Source organism: Melospiza melodia, unplaced genomic scaffold, assembly GCF_035770615.1.
Source record: "Melospiza melodia melodia isolate bMelMel2 unplaced genomic scaffold, bMelMel2.pri scaffold_269, whole genome shotgun sequence".
NCBI lineage: Eukaryota > Metazoa > Chordata > Aves > Passeriformes > Passerellidae > Melospiza > Melospiza melodia.
In genome coordinates this window covers 16,319-38,375 of record NW_026948591.1, presented here as the reverse complement: position 1 = coordinate 38,375, position 22,057 = coordinate 16,319, and the positions used below count along the sequence as shown (strand labels likewise).

The 22,057-nt window shown below is 62.1% G+C and overlaps 3 protein-coding genes across 3 annotated transcripts; 1 reads left to right on the top strand and 2 right to left on the bottom strand.

The window, feature by feature from the left end:
* Positions 1-79: 79 nt before the first annotated feature.
* Positions 80-2,217, bottom strand: LOC134433818 (activator of basal transcription 1-like). The gene is made up of 4 exons (XM_063182527.1): positions 2,165-2,217; positions 1,653-2,012; positions 1,267-1,445; positions 80-485 (listed from the first exon to the last, which is right to left on the bottom strand). The coding sequence occupies exons 2-4, from the start codon at positions 2,005-2,007 to the stop codon at positions 192-194; spliced, it is 828 nt and encodes a 275-aa protein (XP_063038597.1). The 5' UTR covers positions 2,008-2,012; positions 2,165-2,217; the 3' UTR covers positions 80-191.
* Positions 2,218-3,974: 1,757 nt separating this feature from the next.
* Positions 3,975-16,453, top strand: LOC134433820 (metabotropic glutamate receptor 6-like). Its single transcript, XM_063182529.1, has 10 exons — positions 3,975-4,265; positions 6,374-6,590; positions 8,013-8,148; positions 8,966-9,120; positions 9,923-10,084; positions 11,531-11,728; positions 12,285-12,421; positions 13,110-13,653; positions 14,237-14,628; positions 16,190-16,453. Exons 1-10 carry the CDS (start codon positions 3,990-3,992, stop codon positions 16,451-16,453), a joined length of 2,481 nt encoding a protein of 826 aa, XP_063038599.1. The 5' UTR covers positions 3,975-3,989.
* Positions 16,454-16,461: 8 nt separating this feature from the next.
* On the bottom strand, positions 16,462-21,850 carry LOC134433815 (ZW10 interactor-like). Its single transcript, XM_063182523.1, has 10 exons — positions 21,792-21,850; positions 21,257-21,341; positions 20,761-20,866; positions 19,880-20,046; positions 19,544-19,594; positions 19,082-19,164; positions 17,811-17,985; positions 17,470-17,579; positions 17,045-17,201; positions 16,462-16,605 (listed from the first exon to the last, which is right to left on the bottom strand). Exons 1-10 carry the CDS (start codon positions 21,818-21,820, stop codon positions 16,543-16,545), a joined length of 1,026 nt encoding a protein of 341 aa, XP_063038593.1. The 5' UTR covers positions 21,821-21,850; the 3' UTR covers positions 16,462-16,542.
* Positions 21,851-22,057: the final 207 nt, after the last annotated feature.

Here is a 22,057-nt window from a genome sequence, read left to right as displayed (position 1 = left end):
CCGCCCCCTCCCCTTAGCCCCGCCCCCTCGGCAGAATTTAAAGAGACCGCGAGGAATTATTTTTGTTAAAAGTAATAAAAGCTTTAAGGAGAAAAATAAAACATCTGGTGGTCCTTGAGACAGGAATCGGTGTCTGGAGGGGGCCCTGGCGATCCACACACCTGGAGCCCCCCCAGATTTGAGGGAGGGTCTCACCGGCCTGTCCCAAACACCTTCTCCAGCAGGCTCTGGGGGGGCGCGGCCGGGGGGGGCCGAGCTTTGCGCCTCCAAATCTCCTCTTCTGTCGGTCTCTGGGTGAAGCCCCAGGTCCGGGGAGGGGCTGCGGGGTCTCCCGAGGTTTTGGGGGGCTCCTTGGAGGCGTGGCGGGCGTAGAACCCCCCCTCCCGCTTGGCCTGGGCCACCTCGGCCCGCAGGCGCTGCGCCCGCACCTGGCGCTCGTAGCTGAGCCGCTCGCTCAGGTGAGGCCACCGGAAGCCGGGCAGGTACTGGGGGAGGTGGGCACAGGTCAGGGCACCCCCAAACAACCTCAGACTGCTCCCCCCAAAAAGGTTTGGGGGTGTTCAAACCCCCCTCAGCTGCTGGGCCAGGTGTGTGGGAGGGGTCCCCCAATGCAGTCCAGACTGTCCCTTCCTTTAGTGTGGGGGACCCCCTTGAACCCTAAAACAGAGACCCCCAGTGGGGCAAAACCATCCCAGACCCCCTAAAAAGGGACCTGGGTGCGTCATACAGATCTGGGACCCCCAAAAAGGGACACCAACCCCTTTACCCATAAAGGATCCCAGTTACCCAGGAACCCACAGGTGGCCCCCATCCTCTCCCAGGGCACCCAAAGATCTGAGATCCCCCAAAAATTGACCTGAGATGCCCCAAAAAAGGGACCCAGATGCTCCCTGCAAATCTGGGAACCCGAAAAAAGGACCCAGGGCTACCCCAACCTCTCACCCATAAAGGGCTCCCAATTACCCAGGAACTTACAGGTGCCCTCCCTCCTCCAAAGGTCTGGGACCCCCTGAAAACGGATCTGAGACCCCCCCCCCAAAAAAGGGACCCAGGTGCTCCCTACAAATCTGAGACCCCTAAAAAGGGACCCCAACCCCTCACCCATAAAAGGTCCCAATTACCCAGGAACCAACAGGTACCCCCCCACCCTCTCCCAAAGCACCCAAAGATCTAAGACCCCCAAAAAAAGGATCAGAGACTCCCCAAAAAGGGATCCAACCTCCCCTAAAACCGTTCTGAACCCCCCCAGGACCCCCCGAGCCGCACCTTGATGCTCCAGTAGTGATGGCGGAAGGGGCTGCGGGGCCGGGGGGCCATGGGTGCCCCGTGCAGGAGTTTGGCCGCTCGCTTGGCCGCTCGCTTGTCCCGGAATTCCACCCAGCCCTCGGCGAACGCCACGGCCGGGGGTCCCCCCGGGCGCTGCCGCCGCCGCCGCACGGAGCCTCCTGCGGGAACGGGGAGGGGGCGCTGAGACCCCCGGGAGGGCTGAGACCCCCACCCAGGGGTGCTGAACGTGGTGTCAGCGGGGCTGCGAGGGGCCCTGACCCCCAAAATTCTGCACGTGCCTGCGGAGACCCCCCCCTTCCCTATTGCTGGGACACCCTGGCCCCTCCCAAAACCCACCCAGAAGCCCGCGGCACCCCCAGACTCACCGTGGGGCTGCAGGAAGACCCTGCCCAGCTCCCCGTGGGGCCGCAGCAGCGCCCGGGCCTGGCGGGGCCCGAAGCCCGGGGGGAGGAAGGACAAATAAAGGACCCCCGGTACCACCGGCTTTGGAGGGGGGTCCGAGGGGGCTTCGGCAGCGGGGGAGCCCGCGGGACCCTCCTCTTCCTCCTCCTTTGCTTCCTCTTCTTCCTCCTTCCCTTCCTCTTCTTCCCCCTCCATTTCTTCCTCTTCTTTCTCATCCTCCTCCTCTTCTTCCTCCTCCTTTTCTTCCTCTTCTTCCTCCTCTTCCTCCTCCTCCTCCTCCTCGCCCCTCCCGTGCGGGTCCCGCTCGGCCGCAGCCATGGCCCCTGCGATGGGCAGGAGGGAGTTAAAGGGAAGCCACCACCCCCAGGGCCCCCTCACCCCTTTCCAGGCTCTGTTGCAGCCCCGAATTCCCCCCGGGAACCCCAAAATCGCCCCCCGGGTCCCCCCCCCCGGGTCCCCCCCCCCGGTCACGCACCCTCACAACGCGGCCGGCCGCGGTCGTAAAACACCAACACAGCCGTAAAGCACCGCCAGCAGGGGGCGGGGGAGTCGCGAAAAAGCCGTAAAGCGCGGAGGGGCGTGTCCGAGCGGTAAGTGGGCGTGGTTATACTGAGGGGGCGTGGTTACACGGGGGCGTGTGTCGATTTGAGGGCGTGGCCTGGCAGCGGCGGGAAGCGCGCGCCGCGGTTTGGGCGGGAACGGCTGAGGCGGAGTTTTGGCGGGAAAGGCCCCGCCCCGTCTGGGACCCTTCGAACTCTCCCCCAGTGCCCCCCCCACAGCCCCCGGACCCAATGACACCCCCTCAGGACCTACTGACCCCCCTCAGGACCCACTGACCCTCTCAATGTCCCCTTCTTGTCCCCTCAGAGCTCTCCATGGTGGGTTCACCCCGCCATGTCCCCCACAGACCCCTCCGTGCCGCTCCATGGCCCTCTCAGCCCCCCACATGTCCCCACAGCCCCCCAGGATCCCCCTCACCCTCCCAGAGCCCCCCCCAGAGTCCCCCTCAGCCCGCCCGTGTTCCCCCTCCCTCATCTGGTGCTGGGGGGGGGGTCCTGGCTGCAGATGAGCAGTGGATTAACCCCCCCTCCCATAATCCGACAGCTGGGGGGGATTAGAGCCCTCCCGGCCCCCCCAAACCCCTCGGGGGCTCAGCCCCACCATGGGACCCTCTGAGGATGTGTTGGGAGGGGCACCCCTAATCCCCCTCACCTCCCCCCCCCCGAATAATTAACATCTGGTTTAATTGGGGGGGCCCAGGGGGCTGCGGGAGTTCGGCCAAACCGGGATTGGGGGGGGTGGGGGGTGGAGCCCTCCCCCTCCTGTACCCATCAGCATCTGGAGGGACCCCGAGGGGGGGGAATTGGGGGGGACTGGGGGGGGCCAGGGCAGGGGCGGCCCCCACCCGCTGTCCCCAGCGGCTGCACAGCGACAGGAGCACCCACGGGCCAGGTGAGCGGGATGGGAGCACAGAGACCCCACACTGGGGGGTGCTGGGGACCCCCGAACCTCCCTCCAGGCAGAGCCCCCTGCCCCATGGGGGGCTGCCCCCACATTGGGGGTGTCGCTGCCGCATGGGGTGTCATTACACCCCTCCCCAGTGGATACCCCCTGTAACCCCCTCTGTCCCCTACTGCCCACCCTGGCGTCCCTGTGACCCCCCCTGGTCCCTGGGGTGCCACCCCCACCCCCCAGGTACGGACCCCTGCCCCATGGGGTGCCAGCAGCACTGCCCACCCTGCTGACCCCCCTGGTGGCCCTGCTGTCCCTGTGCCCCCCCTGGGACCCACCCTGCCCCACAGGGAGCCACCTCTGCCCCATGGGGTACCACCCTCACCCTGCCGTGCCACCACTGCCCACCCTGCTGTCCCTGTGCCCCCCTGCCCCACAGAAAGCCCCCCAAGTCTGCCCCCCATCATCCCCTAACCCCCTCTCTGCCCCCAGCCCACCATGCCAGCCCCGCTGGTGACCCTGCTGTCCTTGTGCTCCCCTGCCCCACAGGGAGCCGCCTCTGACCCCCATCACCCCCTAACCCCCCTCTTTTCCTCCAGCCCACCATGCCAGCCCCACTGGTGACCCCGATGGTGACCCTGCTGGTGACGCCACTGGTGTCCCTGCTGGTGTCCCTGCTGTCCCTGTGCCCGCCGTGCCGCTGCCCCCCGGCGCCCACCCAGCCCCACGCCATCCGCCTGGAGGGTGACCTGACTCTGGGGGGGCTGTTCCCGGTGCACGCCCGCGGCCCCGCCGGGGTGCCCTGCGGCCCGGTCAAGAAGGAGAAGGGCATCCACCGGCTGGAGGCCATGCTGTACGCGCTGGACCGCGTCAACGGCGACCCGCGCGTGCTGCCCAACCTGACGCTGGGCGCCCGCATCCTCGACACCTGCTCCAGGGACACGTACGCGCTGGAGCAGGCGCTGAGCTTTGTGCGCAGCCTCCTGCCCCCCGAGGGGGGCGAGGGCAGCTGCCCCGACGGCTCGGCCCCGCGCCGGCCCCCGCCCGAGCGCCTGGTCGGGGTCATCGGGGCCTCCGCCAGCTCCGTGTCCATCATGGTGGCCAACGTGCTGCGGCTCTTCGCGGTGGGTTGGGGGAGCTGGAGGCCCTGGGGGTGTTGGGGACATGGAGGGACATTGGGGACGTGGAGGGGAATTCGGAGATTGGGGATGAGGGACATGAAGGGACATGAAGGGACATTGGTGCCTCTTCCAGCTCCGTGTCCATCATGGTGGCCAACGTGCTGCGGCTCTTCACGGTGGGTTGGGGGAGTTGGGGGTGTTGGGGACATGGAGGGACATTGAGAACATGAAGGGACATTGGTGCCTCTTCCAGCTCCGCGTCCATCATGGTGGCCAACGTGCTGCGGCTCTTTGCGGTGGGTTGGGGGAGTTGGGGGCTTTGGGGGTGTTGGGGACATGGAGGGACATTGAGAACATGAGGGGACATTGGTGTCTCTGCCAGCTCCGTGTCCATCATGGTGGCCAGCGTGCTGCGGCTCTTTGCAGTGGGTTGGGAGGTTTAGGAGCGTTGGGGACACGGGAGGCCACTGAGGACATGAGGGAACATGGAACGGCACTGGGGACATGGGAGGCCACTGAGGACATGGGGGGACATTAAGGGCATTGGTGTCTCTGCCAGCTCCGTGGCCATCATGGTGGCCAACGTGCTGCAGCTCTTTGCAGTGGGTTGGGGGAGTTGGGGGCTTTGGGGGGGTTGGGGACATGGAGAGAGATTGAGGACATGGGGGGGACATTGGTGTCTCTGCCAGCTCCGTGTCCATCATGGTGGCCAACATGCTGCGGCTGTTCGTGGTGGGCCGGGGAGAGTTGGGGGCTCTGGGGACATGGAGGGGCCGTGGGGACATGGAGGGGACATGGGCAGCTGTGGTGCCTCTGCCAGCTCCGTGGCCATCATGGTGGCCACAATGTCCAGTGGCTCTTTGTGGTCACTGGGGTCGTTGGGGACATTGAGGGGGTGTTTGGGGACATTGGGGTGTTGTGGGCGCACTGGGGGGAATTGGGGACATTTAGGGGAACGTGGGAGGTGTTTTGGTGGGGGCTGTTTTGGCTGGGGGGACTTGAGGGGACATGGGACAGTGCTGTCCCCACAGCGTCCTCATGGTGTCCATTCCCTCCCTGAGAGGGGGGGCCTGGACACCTGGTCCCCCTCTGTCCCCCCCCACTCCCCCCCCGGGTCCCTTCCAGAACCTTCCCCCCCTCCCCCTCGGGTGTTACCCACAATCCCCTGGGACGGCAGCAAATGGCCCAGGGGGATTAGGGGGGATTAGGGACAGGGACAGGGAAGGGGGGGTCCCACAGTACCAGGTCCCCTGGGTGTCACCCAGGCCCCCCCGCGCATGTCCCCAATGTCCCCTTTGTCCCCAGCCTAGAGGCTGAGACCCTTTCACTCTCTCCAATGTCCCCCCCAGATCCCTCCTACACCAACAGCTCCACACTGACCCCCCCAAAGCCCCTCACCCCAATCTTCCCATGGTCCCACCACGTCCCTAACTGCCACAATGTCCCCATGTCCCTAACATACTCCTGTGTCCCTAATGTTCCCAATGTCCCCATCCCTGACATACCCCGATGTCCCTAATGTGCCCCTGTCCCTGACATGTCCCCAATGTCCCCCTGTCCCCAGCATGTCTCTGATGTCCCCAATGTCCCCATGCATCTGACATGTCCCCAATGCCCCCATATCAGCTACGAGTCCATGTCCCTTGAGTTGTCAGACCCCTGTGTGTCCCCAATGTCCCCCTGTCCCTTACATGTCCCCAATGTCCCCCTGTCCCTGGCACGTCCCCGGGTCCCCAGATCCCTCAGATCCCCCAGATCAGCCACGCCTCCATGGCCCCCGAGCTGTCTGACCCCTGTGTGTCCCCCACAAACCCCCGATGTCCCCCTGTCCTTTACGTGTCCCCAATGTCCCTCTGTCCCTGACACGTTCCCGTATCCCCAATGTCCTCCTGTCACTGACGTGTCCCCAATGTCCCTCTGTCCCTGACACGTTCCCATATCCCCAATGTCCCCCTGTCCTTTACGTGTCCCCAATGTCCCTCTGTCCCTGACACGTTCCCATATCCCCAATGTCCCCCTGTCCTTTACGTGTCCCCAATGTCCCTCTGTCCCTGACACGTTCCCATACCCCCAATGTCCTCCTGTCACTGACGTGTCCCCAACGTCCCCAGATCCCCCAGATCAGCTACGCCTCCACGGCCCCCGAGCTGTCGGACCCCGGGCGTTACGAGTTCTTCTCGCGGGTGGTGCCGCCGGACTCGTACCAGGCGCAGGCCATGGTGGCCGTGGTGCGGGCGCTGGGCTGGAGCTACGTCAGCACGCTGGCCTCCGAGGGCAACTACGGCGAGAGCGGCGTCGAGGCCTTCGTGCAGAGCTCCCGCGAGGCTGGTGGGCTGGACTGGGCTGTACTGGGTTATACTGGGCTGTACTGGGGTGCACTAGGTTGTACTGGGCTGTACTGGGCTATACTGGGCTGTACTGGGCTGTACTGGGCTGTACTGGGGTGTACTGGGTTGTACTGGGCTGTACTGGGCTGTACTGGGCTGTACTGGGTTGTACTGGGCTGTACTGGGCTGTACTGGGTTGTACTGGGTTGTATTGGGCTGTACTGAGGTGTACTGGGGTGTACTGGGGTGTACTGGGGTGTATTGGGCTGTACTGGGCTGTACTGGGCTGTACTGGGCTGTACTGGGTTGTACTGGGCTGTACTGGGGTGTACTGGGGTGTACTGGGTTACACTGGGTTGTACAGGGTTGTACTTGGTTCTACTGGGTTATATTGGGTTATACTGGGGTGTACTGGGCTGTACTGGGTTGTACTGGGGTGTACTGGGGTGTACTGGGTTGTACTGGGTTGTACTGGGCTGTACTGGGTTGTACTGGGTTGTACTGGGTTGTACTGGGTTATACTGGGCTGTACTGGGCTGTACTGGGCTGTACTGGGTTGTACTGGGCTGTACTGGGCTGTACTGGGCTGTACTGGGGTGTACTGGGTTATACTGGGCTGTACTGGGCTGTACTGGGCTGTACTGGGTTACACTGGGTTGTACAGGGTTGTACTTGGTTCTACTGGGTTATATTGGGTTGTACTGGGGTGTACTGGGGTGTACTGGGTTGTACTTGGTTCTACTGGGTGATGCTGGGTCATATTGGGTTGTACTGGGTTGTACTAGGGCACTAGGAGCACTGAGAGGGCGCTGGATTATACTGGGAGCACTGAGAGGGGCACTGGGTTATACTGGGAGGGGCACTGGGAGCACTGAGAGGGCGCTGGATTATACTGGGAGCACTGGGAGGGGCACTGGTTTATCCTAGGAGGGGCACTGGGAGCATTGGGAGGGGCACTGGGTTATACTGGGAGGGGCACTGGGAGCACTGGGAGGGCACTGGGAGCACTGGGAGGGCACTGGGTTATACTGGGAGGGGCACTGGGAGCACTGGGAGGGCACTGGGTTATACTGGGAGCACTGGGAGGGGCACTGGCTTATCCTAGGAGGGGCACTGGGAGCATTGGGAGGGGCACTGGGTTATACTGGGAGGGGCACTGGGAGCATTGGGAGAGGCACTGGGAAGGCACTGGGTTATACTGGGAGGGGTGTTGGGAGCACTGTGAGGGCACTGGGTTATATTGGGAAGCACTGGGCCTTACTGGGATGTACTGGGAGGGCGATTTCTGCTCACCCTCTGTACTGGGAGGGTGAAGGAAGGGGGAGGTTGTGAGGCCAGGGCAGGGAGGGTGGTCCCCGTCCACATCAGTCCACACTGATCCGTACTGGTCCATACTGGTTTATACTGGTCCGTACTGGGGCAGGGGGCCTGTGCATCGCCCAGTCCATCAAGATCCCGCGGGAGCCGAAGCCGGGGGAGTTCGCCAAGGTCATCGGGCGCCTGATGGAGACGTCGACCGCGCGTGGGGTCGTGCTCTTCGCCAACGAGGACGACATCCGGTGAGACCAGTGCATCCCAGTGCACACCAGTACACACCGGTGTGCCCCAGTGCACACCAGTGCCCACCAGTACACACCGGTGTGCCCCAGTGCACACCAGCACACACCAGTGTGCCCTAGTACACACCAGTACACCCCTGTCCTGCCCCAGTCTCTCCCCAGCCCGCTGGAATTTATCCCAGTTCATCCCAGTCCCTCTGGGCACACGCCAGTACGCACCAGTACACACCAGTCCTGCCCCAGACTGCCCCAGTCCCTCCCCAGCGCTCCTCAGCCCACCGGAGTTCATCCCAGTCCAGCCAGGTCCCCTCCCAGTGGCTCCCCAGTCCAACCCAGTGGCCTCCCAGTCCTTCACAGTCCCTCCCAGTAGCCTCCACTGTTCATCCCAGTAGCCGCCCAACCCGTTCCAGTCCCTGCCAGTTACCTCCCAGTGCCCTTCAGTCCATCCCATTAGCCCCCAGTTCATCCCAGTAGACTCCAGTGATCTCCAGTCCCATCCCAATAACCCCCCAGTGCCCCTGAGTCCATTCCAGTAGCCCCAAGTCCATCCCAGTAGATTCCAGTGATCTCCAGTGCCTCCCAGTCCCATCCCAATAACCCCCCAGTGCCCCTGAGTCCATTCCAGTGACCCCTAATCCTTCCCAGCAGCTCCCAGTCCATCCCAGTAGCCCCCAATCCATCCCAGCAGCCTTTGAGCCCATCCCAGCAGCCCCCCAAGCCATTCCAGTCTCTCCAAATTTCCTCCCAGTAGCCCCCAGTGCCTCCCAGTAGCCCCCAGTCCCTCCCAGTTTGCCCAGTAGCCGTGCCTGTCCCGCAGGCGGGTGCTGGAGGCCGCCACTCTGGCCAACCTGTCCGGCCACTTCTCGTGGGTGGGCTCGGACAGCTGGGGGGCCAAGATGGCGCCGGTGCAGGGCCTGGAGGACGCGGCCGATGGAGCCATCACCATCCTGCCCAAACGAGCCTCGGTGCCCGGTGAGCGCTGGGAGGGACTGGGGACACTGGGAGGGACTGGGGGGGACTGGGGACACTGGGAGGGAATGGAGACTCTGGGGGCACTGGGATGGACTGGGAGGTACTGGATGGACTGGAGGCCACTGGGAGGGAATGGGGGCACTGGAGGGACTGGGAGGACTGGGAGGGCTGGGAGGGACTGGGGACACTGGGAGGGACTGGGGGGGAATGGGGACACTGGGGGGTCTGGAGGCACTGGGGGGGCACTGGATGGACTGGAGGCTACTGGGAGGGACTGGGGACACTGGGGGACTGGGGAGACCTGAGGGCTGGAGAAACTGGGATGGACTGAGGGCTACTGGAATGAACTGGGGGGACTGGGAGGGAATGGGGGGGACACTGGGGGGACTGAGGGCTGGGGAAACTGGGATGGACTGGGGGCTACTGGAAGGGACTGGGGGCTACTGGGAGTTATTAGGAGGGACTGGGATGTATTCAGAGATGCTGGGAGAGACTGGAGATTGCTGGGGGGGCTCTGGGGGCTCCGGGGGGGCTCTGGGTGCTCCAGGGGGGCTCTTAGGGGACTTTGGGGAGACCTGAGGGGTTCTAGGGGGACCCAGGTGGGCTCAGGAGGGGCTCTGGGGGGAACTCGGGGGTGTTTGGGGGACGTTCATGGGACACTCCAAGATTCTGTGGGTCCCCGTGGCTCTGTGGGGTCCCTGGTGGCTCTGTGGGGTCCCTGGTGGCTCTGTGGGGTCCCCCTGACTCCGGTGGCTCTGTGGGGTCCCCCCCTGACCCCGCGGTGTCCCCGTGTCCCCCCCAGGCTTTGACGAGTACTTCACGTCGCGCTCGCTGGAGAACAACCGCCGCAACCTCTGGTTCCACGAGTTCTGGGAGGACGATTTCAACTGCCGGCTGCCCCACGGCACCGCGCCCCACGGGGACCCCTCGGGGGCACCCGGCGCGCCCGTGCGCAAGTGCACAGGTACCCTGCCCCACAGGGACCCTATAGAGAACCCATAGAGACCCCATGGGGACCCCACAGGTAGCCTGCCCTATAGGGACCCCATAGAGACCCCACAGGTACCCTGGCCCACAGGGACCCTACAGAGAACCCATAGAGACCCCATAGGGACCCCATAGAAACCCATAGGGACCCCACAGAGACCCCATAGAAACCCATAGGGACCCCACAGGTACTCTGCCCCATAGGGACCCCATAGAGACCCCACAGGGACCCCATAGAGACCCCATAGGTACTCTGCCCCACAGGGACCCCATAGGGACCCCATAGAGACCCCACAGGTACTCTGCCCCATAGGGACCCCCATAGAGACCCCACAGGTACTCTGCCCCATAGGGACCCCATAGGGACCCTGCCCCACAGGGACCCCATAGAGACCCCACAGGTACTCTGCCCCATAGGGACCCCATAGAGATCCCATAGAGACCCCACAGGTACCCTGCCCCATAGGGACCCCATAGAGACCCCACAGGTACTCTGCCCCACAGGGACCCCATAGAGACCCCACAGGGACCCCATAGAGACCCCACAGGTACTCTGCCCCACAGGGACCCCATAGAGACCCCACAGGTACTCTGCCCCATAGGGACCCCATAGAGACCCCACAGGTACTCTGCCCCATAGGGACCCCCATAGAGACCCCACAGGTACCCTGTCCCACAGGGACCCCATAGAGACCCCACAGGTACTCTGCCCCATAGGGACCCCCATAGAGACCCCACAGGTACCCTGCCCCACAGGGACCCCATAGGGACCCCATAGAGACCCCATAGGGACCCCATAGAGACCCCACAGATACTCTGCCCCATAGGGACCCCATAGAGACCCCATAGGGACCCCATAGAGACCCCACAGGTATTCTGCCCCATAGGGACCCCCATAGAGACCCCACAGGTAGCCTGCCCCGCAGGGACTCCATAGAGACCCCACAGGTACTCCGCCCCACAGGGACTCCCATAGAGACCCCACAGGTACCCTGCCCCACAGGGATCCATAGAAACCCCATAGGGATCTCACAGAGACCCTGGCCCATAGAGAGCCCATAGGGACCCCACAAGGACTTCACAGGTAAGTTAGGGTGCCCATGGCAGGTTTAGGGTGCTATGGGGGGTTTGGGGTGCCCATTTGGGATCCTAACCATCCCAGGCTGGGAGCACATGGGGTGGTACTCGCTCTACGAGCAGGAGGGGAAGGTGGGGTGTCCATGACAGGTTTAGGGTGCCCATGGCAGGCTTAGGGTGCTGTGCTGGGTTTGGGGTGCCCATGTGGGGTCTCTGGTCCCCCAGGGCGGGAGCGCATCGGGCGGGACTCGCCCTACGAGCAGGAGGGGAAGGTGGGGTGTCCATGACAGGTTTAGGGTGCCCCTGGTGGGTTTGGGGTGCCCATGTGGGGTCTCTGGTCCCCCAGGGCGGGAGCGCATCGGGCGGGACTCACCCTACGAGCAGGAGGGGAAGGTTCAGTTCGTCATCGACGCCGTGCTGGCCATGGCCCACGGGCTGCACTCGATGCTGGGCGAGGCCTGCCCAGGCGGGGGGCTCTGTGCCCACATGGACCCCCCCGACGGGCGCCGCCTGCTCACCCACATCCGCAGGGTGGCCTTCAACGGTACTGGGGGCACTGGGAGCCTACTGGGATATGGGGGGGGGGGGCACTGGAGACCATGCTGGGAACAACTGGGAGGCACTGGGATATACTGGGGGGGCACTGGGAGGGAGCTGGGGGCACTGGAGGCCATATCAGGAACTACTGGGAGGCACTGGGATATACTGGAGGGCACTGGGAAGGAGCTGGGGGTTCTGAAGAATGTACTGGGACATACTGGGAGGCATTGGGATGTACTAGGACGTACTAGGGGGAACTGGAAGCAGGATGGGAGCACTTGAGACCGTACTGGGACATACTGGGAGGCACTGAGAGAGACTGGGAGGCACTGGGGAGGGGATGGCAGCACTGGAGACCATACTGGGACATACTGGGAGGCACTGGGGGATAGTGGGGTGGGGATGGGAGCACTGGTGAACATACTGGGAGCACTGGTTTGCCCTGTAGTGGGGGCATGCCAGGGCTGGGGGGTCGCTGACCTTTCCTGCGGGGCGGCAGGGTGTGTCCCTGGACCTATACTGGTGGGTACTGGTTTATCCTGGTCCGTACTGGTGTGCAGGCAGCGCAGGGACGCCCGTGTCCTTCAACGAGAACGGGGACGCCCCCGGGCGCTACGACATCTTCCAGTTCCAGGGGGGCAACGGCACCGGGGCCTACCGGGCTGTGGGGCAGTGGGTGCAGGGGCTGCACCTGCAGGTGGGTCTGGGACCCCTGAGCCCCCCAGAGCCACGGGGTGCCCCCCAGGGTCAGACAGAGAGATGCCAGTGGCCAAATGGGAGTACTGGGTGGGGGATGCCCTGTTCCCCCTGAGGGGGTGTCCATGGGGGACCCATGAGGTGCCTGTGGGGGGTGTTTGGGGGGTCTTTGAGGTGGTTTGGGGTGTCCATGGAGGGCTTGAGGTGTCTATGGGGGGTGTTTGGGTTTTCCATTGGCTGTTTAGGGTGTCCATGGAGGGTTTGGGGGATCCATGAGGTGCCCATGAAGGGTCAGGGTGTCCCTGGGGAGGTTTGGGGTGTCCATGGGGGAGTTTGGGGGATCCATGAGGTGCCCATGAAGGGTCAGGGGTGTCCCTGGGGAGGTTTGGGGTGTCCATGGTCAGTGGGATTTTGGGGTGTCCATTGAGGGTGCTTGGGTTTTCCATAGAGTGTTCAGGGTGTCCCTGTGGTATTTGAGGTGTCCATGGAGGGGTGTTTGGGTTTTCCATTGGCTGTTTAGGGTGTCCATGGAGGGTTTAGGGGATCCATGAGGTGCCCATGAAGGGTTGGAATGTCCATAAGGTGTTCAAGGTGTCCCTGGGGTATTTGGGCTGTCCCTGGGGAGGTTTGGGCTGTCCCTGGAGTGTCCCTGGGGAGGTTTGGGGTGTCCCTGACCGTTCCCCCACCAGGAGGACGCCATGGCCTGGGGCTCCAACTCGTCGTCACCGCCACCCTCGGTGTGCAGCCTGCCGTGCGGCCCCGGCGAGCGCAAGAAGCCGGTGAAGGGGGTTCCGTGCTGCTGGCACTGCGAGCTCTGCGGGGGCTACCAGTACCGGGCCGACCTGTTCACCTGCCTGCCCTGCGCCTCTCACCTGCGCCCCACGCCCAACCGCACCGCCTGCCGCCCCACGCCCGTGCTGCGCCTCAGCTGGGGCCACCCCTGCGCCGCCGTCCCGCTGGCCCTGGCCACGCTGGGGCTCATGGCCACCGCCTTCGTGCTGGCCACCTTCGTGCGGCACCACGAGACGCCCATCGTCAAAGCGTCGGGGCGAGAGCTGAGCTACGTCCTGCTGGCCGGAATCGCCCTGGTCTACGCCATCACCTTCCTCATGGTGGCCGAGCCCGGCGTGGGGGTCTGCGCCCTGCGGAGGCTCTTCCTGGGCATGGGCATGAGCCTGACCTACGCCGCACTGCTGACCAAGACAAACCGCATCTACCGCATCTTCGAGCAGGGTAAAGGGGCTGAGGGGCACAGGAGGGGCTGGGGGGCATGGGGTGAGGGGCTGGGGTCTCACCTGTGCCATGCTCTCACCAAGATCAATCTACATCTTCGAGCAGGGTGAGGGGCTGGGGGCCATGGGTGAGGGGTGGGGTCTCACCTGTGCCATCCTCTCAGTAAGACAAACCACATTGCCACATCTTTGAGCAGAGTGAGGGGCACAGGAGGGCATATGGGGGGCACAGGAGGGGCAGGAGACTGGGGTGAGGGGCATGGGGAGGGCACAAGTCGAGGGGCTGGGGTCTCACCTGTGCCATGCTCTCACCAAGACCAACCGCATTGCCACACCTCAGAGCAGGGTAAGGGGCACAGGGGCACTGGGGAGCAGGAGCCTGGGGTGAGGGGCTGCACGAGGGACACAGGACAAGGTGCCCACCCTGTGCTCCTCACTGAGACCACCAAGGGAGGTGACTTCCAGGGCCTCCAAAAGTGTTGGAGTTCCAGATCAAGCTGAGGGACACGGGGTACCCCCAGCCCTTCAGGCCGGGCGAGCTCTGGGGGTGCCAGCAGCCCCCCATAACCCACCGTACCCCGCAGGGAAGCGCTCGGTGACACCGCCGCGCTTCATCAGCCCCACCTCGCAGCTGGTCATCACCTTCACGCTCAGCGGGCTGCAGCTGGTGGCCGCGGCCACCTGGCTGCTGGTGCGGCCACCCCACGCCCTCATCGACTACGAGATGGGCCGGACCCCCGACCCCGAGGCGGCGCGGGGGGTCCTGCGCTGCGACATGGCCGAGGGGGCCACGCTGGCCTGCCTGGCCTACGCGCTGCTGCTGATGCTCACCTGCACCGTGTACGCCGTCAAAGCGCGCGGCGTCCCCGAGACCTTCAACGAGGCCAAACCCATCGGCTTCGCCATGTACACCACGTGCGTGGTGTGGCTCGCCTTCGGGCCCATCTTCTTCGGCGCCGCCCAGTCGGCAGAGAGGGTGAGGAGGGGGCTTTGGGGTCCCTGGGGGTATTTGGGGAGTCCCTGGGGGGGGTCTCTAGGGGTATTTGGGGGCTCACTGTGGACACACATGGTCTGGTTTATTTGCCACCACCCAGTCGGCAGAGAGGGTGAGGAGGGGGCTTTGGGGTTTCTGGGGGTATTTGGGGGGTCCCTGGGGGGGGGTCTCTAGGGGTATTTGGGGGCTCACTGTGGACACACATGGTCTGGTTTATTTGCCACCACCCAGTCAGCAGAGAGGGTGAGGAGGGGGGTTTGGGGTCCCTGGGGGTATTTGGGGGGTCCCTGGGGGGGGTCTCTAGGGGTATTTGGGGGCTCACTGTGGACACACATGGTCTGCTTTGTCTTTGAGCCCATCTTATTTGCCACCACCCAGTCAGCAGAGAGGGTGAGGAGGGGGGTTTGGGGTCCCTGGGGGTATCTGGGGGATCACTGTGGGTACATGTGGTCTGGTTTGCCTTTGGGTCCATCTTCTTCAGAGATGCCCAGTTGGCAGAGAGGATGAGGAGAGAGAGCTGGGGGTGCTTGAGGGTATTTGGGGAGTTCCTGGGGGTATTTGGGGCGTCTCTGGGGGGGGTCCCTGTGGGTATTTGAGGGATCAGGGTGGGCACTCGTGGTCTGGCTCATATTTGGGCCCATGTTTGCCATCGCCCAGTCGGTGGAGAGGGCGAGGAGGGTGATTTGGGGGGGGTCCCTAGGAGTATTTGAACGTCCCCTGGGAGCACGTGGGGGGTGTGCAGGGGTATTCGGAAGTATCCCTGTGGGATCTGGGCATCAGTGGGATTTGGGGACACCCGATTTTGGGGCCAGTGGGATTTTGGGGTACCATTTTTGGGGTGCAGGTGCAAGTGCAGATGGCCATGTTGGCTGTGTCCATGAGCCCTCGGGACACTTGGGTTGGGGAATGGCTGGGTTTGGGGGGTCAGTGGGATTTTTGGGTCAGTGGGATTTTGGGGTCAGTGGGATTTTGGGGTCAATGGGATTTTGGGGTCAGTAGGATTTTGGGGGCAGTGGGATTTTGGGGTCAGTAAGATTTTCGGGTCAGTGAGATTTTGGGGTACCGTTTTTGGGGTGCAGGTGGAAGTGCAGACGGCCACGCTGACGGTGTCCATGAGCCCTCGGGACACTTGGGTTGGGGAATGGCTGGGTTTGGGGGGTCAGTGGGATTTTGGGGTCAATGGGATTTTGGAGTCAGTGGGATTTTGGGGTACTGTTTTTGGGGTGCAGGTGCACGTGCAGACGGCCACGCTGACGGTGTCCATGAGCACTCGGGACACTTGGGTTGGGGAATGGCTGGGTTTGGGGGGTCAGTGGGATTTGGGACGGAGGATTTTGAGGTCAGTAGGATTTTGGGAGCAGTGGGATTTTGGGGTACCGTTTTTGGGGTGCAGGTGCAAGTGCAGATGGCCATGTTGGCTGTGTCCATGAGCCCTTGGAACAATTGGTTTGGGGAATGGCTGGGTTTGGGGGGTCAGTGGGATTTTGGGGTCAATGGGATTTTGGAGTCAGTGGGATTTTGGGGTACCGTTTTTGGGGTGCAGGTGCACGTGCAGACGGCCACGCTGACGGTGTCCATGTCCCTGTCGGCCTCGGTGCCCCTGGGGCTCCTCTACGCCCCCAAGGTCTACGTGATCCTGCTGCACCCCGAGCGCAACCAGCCCAAGCGGCGCGGCGCCGACCCCCCCCCCGTAGGGACCCCCGGATTGGGGGACCCCCGACACCCCAAAACCCCCGACCCCCAGAGCCCCCTCCCCACAATAAAGCTGCTCCTGCAAATCCCCAGAAATGGATTTTTGTTGGGGTGAGACAGAGCTGGAGAAGGGGTGGCTGTGAGTTTATTGGGGTGCAGTGGGGTTTTTTTATGGGGGGGGGGATAAAGGGGGATCCCCTCTTTTCAGGAGCCCCCCCCCACCAGCAGCTCCAGCCACCGTGTCAGAGTTGGGGGGTCTGGGGGTGCCTGTGGAGGAAAAGGGGGTTTGGGGGTCACTGCCAGGACCCCGCCATGCCCCCTTGAGAATCCCCCCAAACCCAGCAAGAACCCTAAAACCATCCCTGGGATGCCCAAGTGCCTCTGGGACACCCCTAAATTGCCCTCAGTGATCCCCAAGGACCCCCAAACCACCCCCAGGAGCTCCCAGTGTGTCTGGGACCCCAAAAATTGCTCTCAGTGACCCCCAAGTGCCCCCCAGGACCCCCAAACCACCTCCAGGCACCCCCCAGTGCCGCTGGGAACCCCAAAATTGCCCTCAAAGACCCCCAAGTGCCCCCCCAGGACCTCCAACCCACCCTCAGGGACCCTCAAACTGCCCCTGGATCCAAAAACCTGTCCCACAGACCCCCCCAAATCCCCTCTGAGGGACCCCCAAACACCCCACAGACGCCCCCAAAGGACTCACAGGGATGGTGGGGGCCCCCTTTGTGGGGGGCAGCAGTTTCACTCCCCCATTCTTGGGGTACCCCGGCTCCACCTGCAGCGTCCAGAGGGTCTGGGCACCCTGGGGACCCCCCAGGACCTGCAGGAGCCCCAGGTCCGGCTGCCAGTCCAGGGCAAACCTGAGGGATCACCAGGGGGGTTGGGGTGAGCCCCCCAATTAACCCCCAGCCCCCCCAATCAACCCCCCCACCCTGGCAATTACTTCAAAGCCCCCCAGAACTGCCCCAAAACCCCCCTCACCTTCTACAAAGACTCCCCAACCTCTCCCACAGCCACCCCAATTAACTTCCTAAATGCCCCTACCCCTCCCAGTTACCCCCTAGACCCTTCAGACCTACCCCAAAGACCCCCCCAGCTGCCCCCAAAGCCCCCCAAATCCCCCCTCACCTGTTCCTCAGGTGTGCCACCTCCTCCCAGAGGCTCCAGCTCTCCCAGCAGCGCTGCTGCAGCTCCAGCAGCCCCGGGCCCAGGGGAGGGGGCAGCCCCAGGGGGGGTTCCTGGGGGGAAAAAAGGGAGGTGGGGACACCCCAAAACCACCCAGAACCCCCCTGACACCCCCAGATCAGTCCCCAACCCCAAAGTGCATCCCCACAACCTTCCTGACCGCCAAAAGTTCCCCCCACAGTGATCCCCCAAATCCCTCCCAGCGCCCCCTAAGCCCCCAATCTCACCCCCCCTGAGCCCCCAAATCCTCCCCAGCCCCCCAAAATCCCCCCACAGCCACTCACCTGCAGCTGGACCTCCCCACTGGGGGTGAGGGAGAGGCAAAGGGGGGGAAGGGACTGGGAGGAGCCAGGAGGGGGTCCCAGCTCCAGCTCAAGCTCCTGCTTGGGGGTCCCTGGGGAGGGGGGCAGCACCCGGGCCCCTGCCAGGGTCTGGTACAGCTCACACGAGGCCTTCACCCTGTGGGAAATGACAAAATGTGGGTGGGGGGGACACAACCACACCCCCAGAGTTCTTGGATTGTGGGAATTTGCAGGCAGGCCTGACATGGGAAGAGATGAGAATGTTGACTCCGTGTTTCATTTATTATTTATGGATACATTTCATTATATATATTATTTATTATATTATACTCTATTTTACATTATAACTATAATATTTATATTATATTATATTATGTTATATTATGTTACATTACATTACAATATATTACATTACAATATATTATATTATATTATATTATAACATATTATAATATATTATATTATATTATATTATATTATATTATATTATATTATATTATATTATATTATATTATATTATATTACATTACATTATATTATATTATATTACATTACATTATATTATATTATATTAACCATACATAGTTTTTATTAAAAACTACATATGCATAATTTTATTATTTATTATTAAAATGATATATATATAGTTTATATATATATAAGCTATATATATAATGATATATTAAATCTATTTTACATATATAATATATATTAAAATTATACATAAAACAATAGAAGAAAAGATTTCATCAGAAGGCTGGCAAACAAAGGAAAGGAATGATAACAAAATCTTCTGACTGAACAAACAGTCTGGGACAGCCAAACTGTGATTGGCCATTAATTAGAAACAACCACACGAGATCAATCACGGATCCAGCTGTTGCATTCCACAGCAGCAGATAATTTATTGTTTACATTTGGTTTCTGAGGCCTCTCGGCTTCTCAGGAGAAAAAAATTCGAAGGAAGGATTTTATAGAAAATAACATGGCTACACTGGATCCCCCCCACTATCCCTGGAGCCCCACCTGGACACCTGGACTGCCACTGGGATCCCTCCAGGGCTCTCCTCTACCCTGAGGATCCTTCCCCTATGCTGGAGGTCCCCCATCCCAAACTCCTGAGTCTCTCTCAGGACCACCCCCCAAAATCCCAGGGGCCCCCAACCCTTCTCACCTGTGCCCATCCCATGAGCCCCTCACCTGTCCTGGCTTCACCAGACCCTCTTCACCTGTCCCCTGTCCCCACCCCTCACCTGGCCGCTCTGTCCCGCAGTCCCTGCAGCTCCTCCTGCCGCCGGAGCCGCTGCAGGCGCCGCTCCTGAACCCGCCGGAGCAGCTGAGGGGAGAGAGAGACCCCAAATTGGGGGGCAAACACCCCAAATTAGAAGGGAAAGAGACCCCACATTTGGGGGAGAAAAGACCCCAGACTAGGGAAGAACGAGACCCCATATTTAGGGGGAAAGAAACCCCAGATTGGGTGAGACAAAGTCCAATTAGGAGGGTAAAAGACCCCAAATTTGGGGAGAAAAATTTGCAGAGGAATGAGATCCCAAATTGGGGGTAGACCCCAAAAGGGGGAGAAGGAGCTGAGACCCGAAGTGAGAAGGAACCCCAGAACAGATCCCACCGTGGGAAGGGGCATCCCAAGGTAAGTGGGACCCACCAGGAGCCCCCACAGGGCAGGGAGACCCCAAAGAGTGTCCCCCAAATCTCACCTGGTCCCGTCTCTCTGTGGCCTCACGCACCTTCACCTTCAGCTCTTCTTGCTGGGGGGGGGGAAAGGGAGGAACAGCACCCATGGGTGCCCCCAGACCCACACTGTGCCCCCAACCCCCAAAGGAGCCCCCAGACCCACAGTGCCCCCAGCCTCCTTACACCCATCCAGCACGCCTAGGACTCCCCAGGATCCACATTGTACCCCCAGCACCCATGGGACCCCCATCCCCCCAAACCCACTGGACCCTCCCCAGCACTCTGGGACCCCTACCCCAGAACCCATGGGATCCCCCAGGGCCCACACTGTGCCCCCAGCCCCCCTGGGGCCCCCGTACCTGTTCCAGCCGTGCTGCCAGGGCTGCCTTCCCTCGCTGCAGCAGCTGCTGGCCCCGCTCCAGCTGCTCCAGGGCAGCGGGCACCGCCTCCTCCAGGGCCCCCAGGGCCTCCCCGTACTTTGCCTTCAGCTCCTGCCAGTGCCCCCGAGCCTGGGCCATTGCCGAGCCTGGGGGGAGCCCCAAATCAGCCCCCCCAAAACAGGTGGGACCCCAAAAAGGGACCTGGGAATCACCAATCCCACCCAAAGGGGTCCTGGGAATCACCAATCCCTCCCAAAGGGGTCCTAGGAACTCCCAAACTGGACCCAGGAACCCCCAAACTGGACTCAGATATATGGGAATTCCCAAATAGCCTGAGCTCCCTCCCCAAGGGGACCCAGGAACCCCCAAACCCCTGCCCCAAAGAGGACACAGGAACCCCCAAACCCCTGCCCCAAGGGGACCCAGGAACCCTCAAACCCCTCCCCCAAAGGGGACCCAGGAACCCCCAAACCCCTGCCCCAAAGAGGACACAGGAACCCCCAAACCCCTGCCCCAAAGAGGACACAGGAACCCTCAAACTCCTGCCCCAAGGGGACACAGGAACCCCCAAACTCCTGCCCCAAGGGGACACAGGAACCCCCAAACCCCTGCCCCAAAGAGGACACAGGAACCCTCAAACTCCTGCCCCAAGGGGACACAGGAACCCCCAAACTCCTGCCCCAAGGGGACCCAGGAACCCCCAAAGCAGACAAAAAGGATCAAGGAGTTTTGAGGTTCAGGGTCAACCCAGGATTTTGTGGGGGGGTCAGGTGGTTTTGGGGGAATAACACAGGCTAAGGGCAGCTCTGAGTTCAGTTTGGGGGCTCAGGGGGTTTTGGGGGTTCAGTTTGGGGGCTCACGTAAGTCGCTGGGGGCCAGGGGCTGCCCCGGGTTCTCGATCACCCCCAGGAGCAGCTTCAGCACCCGGAGCTGGGACAGGAGCAGCTTCTGCTTCCTCCGGGTGTCCTGGGGGGCAGGTTTGGGGTGTCACGGGAGATTTGGGGTGCCCAGAGGGTTGGGGGAGGTCACAGAGCAGGTGTTAGAGGTGGGGGGGAAAATGGGGTGTAGAGGGGAGAACTGAGGGAACAAAGGAGAATTTTTTAATGGAAAACAAGGGAGCAGGGAGGATGTCACAAATAGGGCAGTTGGGAAACTTTGGAGGATAAATATAGGAGTCACTAAAAGAATCAGGGCCAGATAGGGGGACTGTGAGAAGTGTGTGGGGGGGTCAGAAATAAATTTAGAAGAGGTATGGGGGAATTGGGGGGTAATTACAGAGACCAAGGACACCAATGGGGAAGACGTGGGTGCTGCAGGTTTACTGTGAGGTACTGTGGGGCAGGTTTGCCGTCTCACCATTTGATGTTCCACCAGGACCCGGCTGGGGACATCACCTTCCTCCTCCTCCAACTCCAGGGCGGCCTCAAGCGCTGCCAGCGCGCTGGGGACAAGTGTGGGGACACGGGTGGGGATGGGAGGGACACGGGCGGGGATGGGGGGGACGCCCCCAGACCCCTCCAGGAACGAGGAGAGCCCCCCGATATCCCGCAACGACACGAGTGGGGACATGGAGACAACCAGGACCGCCTCGGACACACGTGTGGCCCCGAGGATCCCTGTGGGGATGAGGAGGATCCTCAGCGACCCCCTCCCTCCCCAGAGCCCTCAGGATACGTGAGGGCAGGGACACACTGCAGTGCCCCGTGTGGGGCTGGGCGTCACCCCAAGGAGCCCGTAAGGACCCGGTGAACCCTCAGGGAGTCCAATAGCACCCAGTGAACCCCCCGAGACCCCCGCAGGGTGGTGGGGGCCGCTCCCGAGCCAATATGGCGGCCGGGCAGCCCTCAGGGGTTCCCGCCTTTGGGGGGGGGGGGGGGGGTCGCGCGCTCACCCCCTCGCGCGCTCCAGTCGCGCCGCCATTGCCGCCCCGTCTTCCCGCGCTCCCGCCTCGCTCTGCCCACCCGAACGGCAGCGACCAATCAGCGCCCGCGCCTACCCAGTTTGTCTAGTTGACCAATCACCGCTCGCCCCCGATCTAGCCAACCAATCATAGCGTGAGGCAGGCGAAGGGCATTCCCACCGATGCAAAGTGCAACCAATCACAACGCGCAGTGAGAAAGCCACGCCCCTCACTGCCCTGGGGCCCTCAGAGCGGTC

Bases quoted from the DNA above. Each gene is read 5' to 3' on its own strand.
- LOC134433820 (XM_063182529.1), top strand. From the start codon at position 3,990: ATGCTGTACGCGCTGGACCGCGTCAACGGCGACCCGCGCGTGCTGCCC. The intron at 9,121-9,922 runs GTGAGCGCTGGG...TGTCCCCCCCAG, and splicing joins CAAACGAGCCTCGGTGCCCG to GCTTTGACGAGTACTTCACG. The intron at 11,729-12,284 runs GTACTGGGGGCA...ACTGGTGTGCAG, and splicing joins CCGCAGGGTGGCCTTCAACG to GCAGCGCAGGGACGCCCGTG.
- LOC134433815 (XM_063182523.1), bottom strand. From the start codon at position 21,820: ATGGCGGCGCGACTGGAGCGCGCGAGGGG. The intron at 21,342-21,791 runs GTGAGCGCGCGA...ACTTGTCCCCAG, and splicing joins CGACTGGAGCGCGCGAGGGG to CGCGCTGGCAGCGCTTGAGG. The intron at 16,606-17,044 runs GTGAGTCCTTTG...TTTCCTCCACAG, and splicing joins AGGGGGCCCCCACCATCCCT to GCACCCCCAGACCCCCCAAC.
- LOC134433818 (XM_063182527.1), bottom strand. From the start codon at position 2,007: ATGGCTGCGGCCGAGCGGGACCCGCACGGGAGGGGCGAGGAGGAGGAG. The intron at 1,446-1,652 runs GTGAGTCTGGGG...CCGTTCCCGCAG, and splicing joins GGTCTTCCTGCAGCCCCACG to GAGGCTCCGTGCGGCGGCGG. The intron at 486-1,266 runs GTGCGGCTCGGG...CACCTCCCCCAG, and splicing joins ATCACTACTGGAGCATCAAG to TACCTGCCCGGCTTCCGGTG.